General features: G+C 35.8%; 1 protein-coding gene across 2 annotated transcripts in view; it reads right to left on the bottom strand.

The window, feature by feature from the left end:
- Window positions 1–255: 255 nt before the first annotated feature.
- The window catches only part of OLA1 (Obg like ATPase 1), a 188,312-nt gene continuing 175,004 nt past the window's right edge, over window positions 256–13,563 (bottom strand). For both annotated transcript variants that reach the window (XM_049887471.1, XM_049887472.1), the window contains 4 exons: window positions 7,047–7,187; window positions 6,260–6,356; window positions 4,063–4,185; window positions 256–773 (listed from right to left, as the gene is read on the bottom strand). In XM_049887471.1, coding sequence (XP_049743428.1) covers window positions 672–773; window positions 4,063–4,185; window positions 6,260–6,356; window positions 7,047–7,187 — 463 coding nt within the window. In that variant the 3' untranslated portion in view covers window positions 256–671. The remainder of the gene's footprint in view (window positions 774–4,062; window positions 4,186–6,259; window positions 6,357–7,046; window positions 7,188–13,563) is intronic.

Here is a 13,563-nt window from a genome sequence, read left to right on the forward strand (position 1 = left end):
TCATAACATCACTGCTATCATCTTTCAATAAATGTCCATCTACAAATTAATTAATTTTGAGACAAATCCCTGGTACACTATTCTTCTGATTCCCATGAAAGACTCACTTTTAAGATACAATTGCAGCTGCCCCACACTGCCAGTTACTGTTTCATACACACGCCTTAAAATTCTGTAATCAGCAACCACCAGGTGCCGTATCGCATTCAGCACACCACAGTCAGTCAATACAGACATCCCCAAACACACCAAGGCTGGTTTTGTCAAATGTTTTATTGAGTGTAGACATCTGGAGTACTGTAAAACATGCATTATCTGTAGATTCAAAAAGGGGCAAGCCACATTGTCCTCACTGTCAAATGTGTCAGGCTTGGCATACATGATGGAGATTAATGAAGTATCATGAGAGTAATATGGTTCCTAAAAGCTTCTACAATTTGGAGTAGGGTCTTAATCACGTGAAAAGGAAAGCTGTTCACATTGAGTGAACTTGCATTTCATTGGAGGTACACGGTATTTTAATTTTAAAACAAATAAAAATAATTTTGTTTGTAGAAGATTCCCATCCCCCAACTTTTATTTGTCCCTCTAGTTTTCAGAAAATTTACTTAAAAAAAAAAAAAAAGATAAGCCTTTTGGAAACTGTGTGTTTATCTGAGCAATAACAAAATTCATTTCTTCTTCGGTTGCTGAGGCGTATTGAATTTGAAGAAGATAATATCTCCATCTTCAACGATATAATTTCTGCCTTGTTGTCTGTACTTTCCAGCAGCCTGCAAACAGGAAATACGGAGAAAATGGTTATTATTTTACAACTAAATACATAAGGTAAATGGTAGGAGCAGATGCAGAAAGTATTATACTTCTTGGGCTACATTAAAAATAAAAAAGAAAGCAAAATATAGGAAGGCATAGGAACTCAAAACCAGACTTGAAGAGAAACGAAAAGTGTTCCTGATTTGGGTAGAACTAGACTTTACATACATACATAATCATAATGTATTCTCCACTAAACTCTTGGTACATAAATGTAATTATACCAATATCATTAACTTTCATTACACGCTGTTTATGGTACATTTCTGATGTGTCTGCAAACATCCAGCAAGTCACTGTAACAAAACAGATCAAACCAGGCAGAAAAAGATTATCTAACTAGTTTAAAGCTGCTTTATTTGCTTAAATTCTTTGGTGACACTGGTGATGGCAAAAACATAGTTTGCTATGAGGAAAACTATTACCAATTATAGTGTGCAGATTCTGAACTATTTAGAGTTTTTTATGTAGTCTTGACAATGACCATACACCATGGTGTGTACTAGAATTCATCGTGAAGAAGTTTACTAATGGCCCAAGTTACCAGCAGAATCTAACAGGTTGAAATTGTAGATTTTTTTTTTTCACTTGTAAATTAGCAGGCAAAGCAACTGATTCCACCTGCTGGTATGTAGAGCTCCAGATGTGCACTGTGCTGATAATTCTAATACAAACAAGCCGCAGCTCCAGAAACCCAGACTGACCCTGTGCACAGCACACATACTTTACTCTAAGCAGATAGGCTATTTAGCTCCCACCCGGTAACACCACACACACCCAACCTGGTGCCACATGGTCCCATCGCTGGCTACTCAAAAATGAGGACTTGAGGATCGATCTTTTGGAATAAGTTCACGTAAATATTTTTCTTCTGTTAGAATTTATTGAGAACATGAAAACTTTGCCCAATAAGATTAGTACTTCTCTTTGAAGATACTGACAAGAATGTGCTAAGTAAAATTATACTAACCAGTAAGGGAAACACTAACAAAGATCATGCATCCTAAGTTAAAATCAGTGAACAAGATCACAGAGCCCTAGTGATTTCTACACTACGTATTATCTAGACTTCATATACAATGAAGCTGATTTTAAAAAAGTCAACGTACCTAAACATTCTATAAGGCATATGTATATTTTTTTTCACACGATTTTTGTAAAGAAATGGAATGTATTGAAGGCCATGTACTATTTATTTCTAGAATTAAGCCCACTGTTAAAAACTATATAGTAATCTAAATCAAATACATATTGACATGACATATTAATGTAAGTTTATATACTTTGTTACCACTCAAGTTTACTATTAATTAAAAGTGACAGTGTTCCTTTAAATTCTCGAGAGACCATTTAATCCATTTCCACTGCTATCAGAAACACTGGTTGAAAAAAAAAATCAATACCCATTTGTGAATCTTGAGTATGTATTAAACAAGACACGTCTAACCAGTTCATTTGCACTTGAAAGCAGCCATCTGTAGAAGGCAGCTTTGCCTAAGCAGATATGATTGCTAATAATGTGATATCCCTGTAGACTACAAAGCCCACACAGAGCTATTCAGTATATAGTTCACAGCACTGGCATTAAATTAGCTATGCTGCACTGGTGTTAGAAATATACACACATACATACACACATACACAGTCTTGCTCTCAAACCTAAACTACTTGATGATAATATGTAAGGAAATATTTGTTGAATAAAGAAGCATAAGGCAATTCATAAATGCTTTATTTTACTTGGAGTTCAAATTTTGAAATGCTCGTTCTGGAGGTTAAAAACCACGTAAAATACTTAATAGTATTCTAGGCTGAAAAGCCAGAGGTTAACCTTTTGCGATTTATAGTATAAAAGCTCCCAGTTAGTGTTAAATATTTCTATAAGCAGGAGAAATTATTTTACTGTATAGTATAAGGTTTCTCTGTATTATTAAAGGAGTATTTACAATTTATATATATCTTTCACATTTATTAAAACAAACATCCATTAAGGACTGGTAAAACCATGTGAGAGTATAAAAAAAAAGAAGCATCTGATTTCTGAATTCTATTAGCAGAAAATATTCCCATTTTTATCATCCTTACTCTAAAATACATATATATGCCAACATGACGCATCAAGCTGAAAAATAACCTTAGATTTTTCAAGTGTAATTAGTATAACTAATTAAAGTTCACTCTGAATTTCTGCATACCTATCTATCAATACAGATGAAACCATTGAAAAATCAATGACTTTGTTTAACTGTAAAGTAACTTCTTTCTCTTTTTAAAAAACATAATGGCTCTCATTCCACACTGAACCAATTACACCAAGATTTCTTCCCTCCTCTTCCTGGGGCTCCAACAGTCCTATTAGAGTCCTGCTGTTCAGTATGATCTTTCCAACGACACCAGTGAGAATAACTAAACCCGAAATAAACTTTTTTGCATTCCTTTCAAATTATGAAAGAATAAAGGCAAGGGTACACTCTTTAAATTCTTCAACATTTTCTATGGTAGTTTCCCAATATCAAATTAAATTAAAGATAAAGAAGCCTTCCTACAATGTCAGTTTAATCAACTGTCCTATCTGCCCACTAGAGATGACATAAGCATTATGTTTCTCTAAGTAAAAACTCAGTCAAGCAAAATTAATTTTGCAACAAAATCAAAATCATTTATTACTACTGTATCATGTTGCTTCACTATTGGTGGCTGCAAATCAAATTATACTTATTAGCTAAAATAAAGCACAATTTTGGACCTGCCCTCTAGTGTCGAGAAAGCAAATCAAATTACTAAGGATCTTAAAAAAAAAAAGTATAACAGTAATCATGAAGTTTCAACAAGACAGGTTTTATTTAACTAGTTCTGTCCCTTTCCTTGAATTAATCCTAATCATATACTTCTACTTCAGATATTTAAAGTAAGTATAATTTTTCATTAGCCGTAAGTGAATAGAAATTCTTTGAACTTATTTATAGTTAGTTGCCGTTTGTTGTTTGGTTTGTTATAGTTACTTAAAACTGGTTTTCAGTTATAGAAAAAATGCACATTACTGATAACAATTTACACATTTTTTCGATTATCTAAAAACATGTGACTATCTACAGCTTTTCAATCGGTTAACAGTAACACTAAACTCCTGATAATTTTACTATTTTAGACTACACGGCTTAAAGGACAATTGCCATTTGTTTTTATCCTAAGTATCCTCCTATCAGTGGAAAACTGTAAAATACGAAATAGAAAATGATTCCTTACCTTCACCGCATTTTCAGAACCTTCTTCTTTAAAATCTTCGTATTTCATTACTTCAGCCATAATGAATCCCTTTTCAAAATCTGTGTGAATCTTTCCTGCAGCCTGAGGAGCCTTCGTCCCTTTCTTTGAAGCGAAAGACCAGAGAGAACTAATTGCATTTAAGATGACTGATTCTAAGTGTAGAGAGTCCCTTCTCTGATCTATAGTTGGGCTCACCTTAACTTTAGTTTTAGTATCTGTTAAAATGTCAGGTGTACAATTAGTACATTTTCAACACGGAGGCATTATCTGTGTCACAGATAAATCAATAGATATTAAAGAAACACAGCCTTGTTTTTCCTAACAGTCATCTACAGCTTTATTGATTTAGATGCAGTGGTCTGGTTTTGGTGTAGTTTTCATTTCAATTTTCTATTCTCCACAGCAGAAAAAACAATAATAGTAAAGATTTTAAAGCAACTTTCAAGCTGAATTATCAAAGGTTTTAAAAAGATGAAAAGCCCTCAAAATTTCAGCTCATCTAGCACATAAAAATCAATACATAAAAGGACTTTTTTTTTTAAGCATTTCCAACAAGTAATATAATCTATGTTCTGCAAATCATTTTTACATTCTCACAAAAATAAAATTCAAATAAAAAATTTCCCAAACACATTGCATAATACACCTTTCCTCTAACCATCAGGAAAGAAAATTCAGGTTGATACAGAAAGAAAAATGTCTTGTAATTATCCCATATGTTAAATTACAAGGACATACATTCCAGACATAAGAAACCATGGAAAAAAATCTGATAAATAATGGTGACTTAAAGGCTGCTTAATAAAGCATGTTAAAGTGATAAGAAGTCTAACACTATAAAGCACAGTTTTTACAATAAAAGATGTATTGGGTTAATATGGCTACTCACTGATGCTTACCTGACTAAATATCTTAGCACATTAAATCACGGATACTTACAATCAGTCTTAAGATAAACCAGCTTTCACATTTTCAAGCCTAAGAGCATGTCATCTTTCCTGCCGCATATATGTAAGTTGGGAAGTTTTAAGGTTTTAAAATATGTCTTTAAAATGTATAGTAAAAAATAAACTCTGGCAATTTCTTTACCAACTCGGATTTGCTCTGACATTATAAGTCTATATAAAAGGACCTTGGTTAGAAGTCAATTAAACCTTTTCTTTTTTTTTTTTTTTACAAAGGGGAGAGGAGATAAAAGAAAAGTGAAGCTCACATTCACACAACACATTTAACATTATGTTGAGCTGCCTCCGTATTTCTATCCATTCTAAATCAAAATAAATGTAACAGAATAAATTACAGTAGTCACTGAAAACAGAAATCAAAGCAGCACTAAAATGTATTATGTAGTACATATTTAAAAAGCCTAATAAAAGACTGAATAAGACACTGAGTATTTCTAAAAGTTCTGGCATTATTGTTCTCTAACACACTATTTAGGACTACATATATTTCAAAATATATTTTAATAGTTACTACCATATTACAGCATATTTACATTTAAAAGCAACCCATTATAGTTCAGTTTCTATTGTCCTCTGGGGATAAATTAGTCATTCTCTCTGATCATAATCAGTCAATATTTAAAATACATATCACATTCTTAAGAAACAAGATTGAATATACAACACTGTAAAAAATAAATACTACTGCTATGAATTCAAATAGAAAAGCATGAATTATTACACATTGAGTTTAGCTTTTTGAGCCCAACTGTGTATCTATGAAGAGCATAATGATGTCATATTGCTTTTATTGCTGAAAATGTAATCCGAGCAAAGCAAAGGAGGAAAGAACCACCCGCAACCCAAACAAACTTAGCGAATACAAAATGAAAAGCAACATCAATTTCACTGCAGACAAACCCAGTCACACAGATTAAGCAAGCACAATACTGGTGCGTCTTATCTCTGACCACAGGAGGAGGGTAGACAGATTCTACAGGATGAAGAAATTCAGACTATGTAATAGGCAGAATCAATTGTTACCTGCCTCAATCAATGCCGCTCCACTTTCACTGTTCAGCAGCTCACAAATAATTAAAGTTATCCTGGACAAAAACCTCATCTGTAATGACTAGCTAACCGCCACCATGACAAACTTCAAAGTCAGTGATATCAATCTGAATTCAATAGTGTGGAACTGGATATAGCTGATGAATAAGTATGAATCTTACCCTGATGGTCCATGCACGCACTTCATCTGGGCCTGCAGTGAAAAAGTATTCTAGTTGGAGTGCTGCAAACCCAGCCTTAATGATCTTTGGCAAAGCGCTGGAATAAAATGAAACAAATTCACTTGACATACAACTTGATTGTGCTAGAGATGGGTATAGAGCTAAAATTACTCATTTCGAGAAGAAATGTTAAAAATATCGGTAAGTGCCACAATCTTTTATAATACAGTGGAAGAGACCAGAAAGCATATGACTATTTCTAAAAACAGCCCTTCTAAAAGGTTTTAATTGTGTTAGTCTGAAGATATCATTTTGAATTGTTTACTACCAAAAAAAAAAGAAAAAAAAAAAATAGATCTGCCCATGCTATGACTATTTTTGTCCAGTATTAATTATTTCCAGGACATGGGTCATAGAAGCAAAATTATTTGAAATTCAATGTTTAAACAATATATTATTGCTACTCAGAAAAAATTATGGCAACTGATTCACCCTTTCCCCTCCCCCTCCAAACATGACGAAAGAGTTTTGGCGATCATTCCTTCTCAAAAATATACATAACTAATACCTATGTTATAATTAAAACACTGTACAGAGATGACAGATGACAGTTAAAAACTTAATTTAAAATAAATCTTTTCACTCTGTCTCATGGTAAAGAAAGGAGAAGATTCCCTCTTTATAATGGTAATTACTCTGTCATTTATTATTCTATCAGCGCAAGCAATTAAATTACTGCAAGGAAATAGTTGATAATAAAGTGTGGGGAAAATGAATGCTAATTAACCTTTGTGTCATGTTCGCTTCCAGATACTTCTGTCTCTCCTCAGCACTCAATTCTTGCAACTTGAGTTCCAAGGCCCCACTAAAAGGAATGACCAAGGCACCTGGGTCATACTTGTCCACCCACTCTTTAATTTTTATCAACCTGTAGACAAAAAAGGGCACAACATTATCTTGTAGTTGCATGCATGACTGTACCACATTCATTATTATCAAGTAGCACATACATATTCATAAGAATTGCACGGTTTTATGATGCCATCTTTTTGTGTATAGCTTTCCAAGGTCAAGGCATTAACAGGCAGCAATTGCTTCAGGTATTCGCCATAATATTTTACTGCAATCCAGTTTTACTGTAGCACGTTATAAGAACTATTATACAAATATTTTAAAACTGTCTTATTTACACTTAATTTTTTCAGCATTAACACCTGTGCCCTTGAATAAAACCTCAATTTTATGATTTCTTATTCTTTTCCTTACTTTACAAAGTTAATTTTTAAAGGGAAAAACAAAATTCTGTTTGCAAAGTAATCACACCTAAAAGAGCCAGCTAATTTTGAAGAGTCCTTGGCAAACAAATAATTTGTTTCACAAGATGCCTGGTTCAGTTCCTTCTTGGACTAATAGAACTTAAAGCTGTCTTTGGTTTGGAGGGAAATTTTTACTACCCAAAGCAATCACGTCCAGAAACGCAGATTTACAAATCTAGCTGATTGTGTCCACACTGTTCTTGTGAACCTGAATTTTGTAAGGATCATGAATGATTAGAACTGCAGAGGAAATAAATTCCTTTAATCACAAAGGGGAAACCCTGGTGGCTTGGAGGTTAAGTGCTAGGGTTGCTAACCAAAACATCAGCAGTTGGAATCTACCAGGTGCTCCTCGTGGGGGAAGTTCTACTCTATCCTATAGGGTTGCTATGAATCAGAATCGACTGGACAGCAACAGGTTTGTTTTGTTTTGTTTTTAAATCACAAAGGGTTTGGAAAGCCAAATCAGTTAGGAAATTGATACTAGTTGTTACCTGAAAAGACAGTATTGGGTGACTTTTTTTTTTTTCTTCCAAAGCATAAAGTATTATGGCAAAGTAGTAATTAAAACACAAATGAAAAGTTTAAGTGTAGTGAACAGACTAACCAGGTTCCAATCCTACCACTGTACTAGCTTTTTATTCCTGGGCAGCTTATTGAAATTTTCTAAACCTCCGTTTTCTCATCTGTAAAAACAGAGATAATAGTACATATTGTATTGTAAAGAACCTGGAAAAATAATGCCTGGCAAAATAGTAAGCCAACAACAGTAGTTATTACTACTAATTTTCATTCTCAGTATATATTCTTATGATTCTGGAACTGCGTTTAGTATAGGATTGACTACGGATTCCACAGAAATTTATACTTAAAAATGTAATACGTATCACAGTCTTACAGTTTCACTTTTTTCCCATATTTAAGCCAAGGTTTTAGTAATTATTATTGCAAAAAGCTGCCATAGAAATCCTTTAAATAATCAATATGAATGTTACTTTAGGGGAAAAGAAAAACAAGAACTAAGCCATAAACTCATCAACATTCACCTATAAAGAAAATGGCAGGTAATCAGAGGATTTAGGATGAGGTAAAGAAAAGTTCATACAACAGTTGATACATGTTTGCTATAAAAGGATGCCATATTTCTTACGTATTAACATGTTATTGGTGGTTTTTTATCTTCAAAATAATGTATTTTTTCCCTTTTGGTCACACCCTAAAAAAAAAAAAAAAGTGGGCCAAACCCTACGATTCATTTTGGAATAAAGTATGCGGCCTTTAAAATATGAAATCCAACCAGATATCTTCATATCCAAAATTATGATGGGCAGGTAAAGAAAAAAGGCAAAATTTAAATGGTATTTATGCCTACAATAACACTATGGAATTCTATGGAATTCTAAGTTACTTCATAGGCTTCCGCTATTTAAATAAAAGTTTTTATTAAAATGTCATTATCAATGGTTTGGCAACATACTTTTATTATACAAGTCAGGATCAAATATGTCATTTTAAAAAAGCAGATCACATACCAAAACAGATTCAATGAAAGTATAATAAAACAAGCCCACGTAAAAGGATACTATAAAAATATCATACACATTTTGTTTCATGAATATGGTCAACATAACTAATAAACTAGAACTGTTATGAAACAAGTTAAGAAATAATTACTTTGGCTAAACATGAATTCAGAATAGCAATAGCTGTATCCTGTCCTTTTAGCAGGCTTTCCTACCGAGTCCTCAGAGGGACTGTTTGCATTCCTCAGGTGTTCCACTGTACAATTCAGATGAATAAAGACTGACAAATCACTCCTCTACCGCCAGTGTGAGACTCTGATCTGGTGAATACACCATTGTACCTTAACTATAATTGGCAAAAAACCTGACAGTGTAGAGCATCACAAGCTTAATAACAAAGGAGAATATCTCAAAGTGTTGACAGATGATCTTCATAATGCAGAAGCAGAGCTGGTACATTTTAGCAATAAATGAGCACTGAGGTCTAGAGGTCTGTAAAGTGACTGACATCAGACCTGCTACAGCCAGCCTCACTCAAAGAAAAAGGTACCGTAGCACTCTCCATCAAGTAAGTTAGGCTCTTTGCCTGCAAGCTTCACTTTTGTGACTTTCACTGTCATAGATGAAAAGTGAGTTAGGTTCTTTGGCTGTCTGCTTTACTTTTGTGACTTTGACTATCAAACAAAAGTGGGAAATGTCCAAAAGCAATTTTTAATTACACATTTGAAATAAGCCTTGAGTAATTAAAAACTATGACTCGATTTCAAGATTACAGACTGAAATATATATAATATTTCTGTTAGGTCTGATGGTTACAATAGTGTGATAATGAGGCCAAGATCACAAGTTTGAACCCCACAGGGACCAGTTACCTTTTGCAGAAAAATGTCTATTCTATTGCCACAAACCATACCCCAAACTATAGCTAGTCATCTCAAAAAAAAAAAAAAAGCGAGTGGCCATCTAAGATGCATCAGTTGGTCCCAATCCACCTGGAGCAAAGGAGAATGAAGAACACCAAAGACACAAGGAAAATATTAGCCCAAGAGACAAAAGGGGCCACAAAAACCAGAGACTTCATCAGCCTGAGACCAGAAGAACTAGATGGTCCCTGTCTGCGACCAATGACCACCCTGACAGGGAACGGAAACACAACAGATAGTCCGTGACAGCGCAGGAGAAAGTGGGGTGCAGAACTCAAATTCTCATAAAAAGCCCAGACTTAATGTTCTGACTGAGACTGGAGGAACCCCAGGAGACATGGCCCCCGGACTCTCTGTTAACGCAGAACTAAAACTATTCCCAAAGCCAACTCTTCAAAGAATAGACTGGACTATAAAACATAAAATGATACTTGTGAAGAGTGTGCTTCCTAGTTCAAGTATATACATGAGACTAAATGGGCAGCTCCTGTCTGGAGGTGAGATGAGAAAGCAGAAAGGAATAGGAGTTGGTTGAACAGACATGGGAAATCTGGGGTGGAAAGGAGATGTGCGGTCACATTATAGGGATAGCAATTACGGTCACATAACAATGTGTGGATAAATTTTTGTATGAGAAACTAACTTGAGCTGTAAACTTTCAAGCACAGTTTAAAAAAAAATTGGCTTAAAAAAAAAGTATGCTACTAGCACATTAAAAAACCAAACCAAACCCAGTGCCATCGAGTCAATTCTGACACATAGCGACCCTATGGGACAGAGCAGAACTGTCCCATGGGGTTTCCAAGGAGCGGCTGGTGGATTTGAACTGTCAATGTTTCGGCTAGCGGCTGTGGCACTTAACCACTACACCACCAGGGCTTCCGTGGCACATTAGGGATATGGAAAATTAAAGTTGAACTCAATATCAGAAAAACAATTTCAGGCACATTCTGTAAAAGTAACAGAATATTAATCTCCAAATATAAATGTTAGCAAATGTCTAAAGAAAACTATCCAGTTGTTACTGACCATAATAATAATAATGAGGATGTTATTTACAAAATATCAAATTATAAGGAGGGGGGAAGAAACACTAAAGTCAATGACTCTCAAAGAGTTAAATTATATAAAGACTTTCACGGTATTCATTTTGCGAATTTATATGAACAGATTATTGCTAGGGGCTCCTTCCTTCTCTTGATAAGGAGACGGAGGCCCTTTTGATTTCCCCAAAGTCTTATGAGTGACAACTGGAGAGAACTGCCATTAGTTGTCTCCCTGACACAGATCCCACAAGCCAGGATATAAAGCAGGGACAATCAGTTTTAAAACTGGTGCTTTGAGATACATTGGCCGGCTGTGATCTGTTAGCTAGTATCTTTGGTGGATGAGATTTTTAATATTAAACAGTCCCAGTATTAAATTTCCAAAAGTTCACATCTCAAGTTTACATTTAATTTTATGATAATCTGACCTTCTCAGCCAGTCTGAAATTCCTGATTCCATAATTTGATTTTCACAGGATTAGTTTATATTGTTTATCTTTTCCCAGTTACTAATTTTATTTCTAAACATTCTATTTGTTTCTTTAAATCTCCCTGATCTTATGTGGTGATGTTTTACTCCTGTTTAATAGATTCTTTGTCCCTTTCAGCATTTTAAACAGATTAATTTAAGAGTTTATTTCAGACTGATCAATTTGTCACCTGCTAACGGACGACTTCTCTCATGGTAATTGGGTCCCGTGTATGTGTTGTATTTTTTCTGTGTGGTCATTTTGGCAGTAGCAGTTATCTTCTAAGAGAGTTCTTCGGTCCCCTCGGTTACTGAGGCAGCTCTATGGTTAGTTTTGTGGTTGGTTCTTCTCGGGAGAGACTGACAGAGTGTCCCAGGCTCTGGGTCAGTTTATATGATTCTTGGTTTAGGTTTTCTCAGCAGGCTACATGTAACGCAAATTAAGGCTCTGTGGTGTGGTTAATTACTATTGTGTGTGGCCTTTCTGGAAACCCTGGTGGTGTAGTGCTTAAGTGCTACAGCTGCTAACCAAAGGGTTAGCAGAATCTGCCAGGTGCTCCTTGGAAACTCTCATGGGGCAGTTCTACTCTGTCCTACAGGGTCACTATGAGTTGGAATCGACCCAGCGGCACTGGGTTTGGTTTTTGGTTTTGGTGGGTTTTCTAGCCGTGGTCTTGTAACTCCCACCCAGGTGATTGTGTGATAAGGTAATTGTGGCCTACCAAGCGGATTGGTCAGTTTTGTCTTAAAAGACAGCCAATTCCAGAGCACGGAGGAGGATCCTACCATCACCACGGAAGAATAATCAGGAGCATGAAGAGTGCGTCCTTTGGACCTGAGATCCCTACACTAAGAAGCTCCTGGAAGCAGGAGAGAAAGAGAGAGCAAGCTATAACCCTGAAGATGATGAAAACCAGAAGCAGGAGAGACCCGGCAGGAGGTGACACGGAGGTGGGCTTCCTGGCTCAGAGAGAAAGCTGAGTGCTTTTGGGGAGAGCCCTAGTGCCAGGGAGAGCTGTGTCTGAGCAGGATTGGGAAGAGGCTGTTCTAACGGAAGAACTGTATCCTGAGCGTTCCTGAGCCTGAATTGTAACTGCTGCTTCCCTAATAAACCCCAAAATCGTGAGTATGGTCTGTTAGTTCTCTGTGGCCACTGTAATGAATTATCAAACCCAGCAGAGAAGTAGAGAATGCTGTGCGAGGGACGGCTGGTGTCAGAGTTGGTAAAAATGGCAGAGAAAAGAGGCGTGTCTGACCTCCACCTCATAGGAATCAGCCTTGAGTCTCCTTTCCCCTTGTGAAGTCAGAGATCAGACACTGCCCCCAAAGCCATTTTTACAGGTTCCCTATTTCTTATAGGGAGCCCTGGTGGCGCAGTAGTTAAGAGCTCGGCTGCTAATCAAAAGGTCGGTACTTTGAATCCACCAGCTGCTCCTTGGAAACCCTATGGGGCAGTTCTACTCTGTCCTATAGGTTGGCTATGAGTTGGAGTCAACTCAATGGCAGTGAACTTCTTAAAGTGCAGGCCCAGTTTCTAATTTTCTGAGAATAACAGCTTCCTCCCTTATCTGGAGGAGGGGCGAGTACTTTTCTAGTACCTGATGATGAAACAGATAGCTTTTTTCTAGGCTTTATGAGTGAGCCTAGTTCCAACACCTGTTGTGCTAGGCATATAGCCTTGACTTATTCCTATATGGGCAATAAGACCTCTAAGCCGTGTATATTTTCTTGAAGGCTATACGATGCACTGTCATTTTCATTCCACTGTCAACTGAATTTTCTGTTTTTGGCACCTGCTGCGTGTTCAAAAAATACCACACCACCACCCTTTTCAAGTTATTTTATCTGGTATTTCTGTATTTTAGGAGAAAGAAAAGAGCTTTCTATATTGGCTCAGTCTACCATCTTAACTGGAACCTCTCCACACTAGTTAAATCTATTTTATTGTGTTCTAGCGCAATAGCTTTCAAACTTTTATTGACCACCACTCACAGTAAGAAATAGATTTTACACTATGACCCAAACAT

This window comes from Elephas maximus, chromosome 6 (genome assembly GCF_024166365.1).
Source record: "Elephas maximus indicus isolate mEleMax1 chromosome 6, mEleMax1 primary haplotype, whole genome shotgun sequence".
Classification (NCBI taxonomy): Eukaryota; Metazoa; Chordata; class Mammalia; order Proboscidea; family Elephantidae; genus Elephas; species Elephas maximus.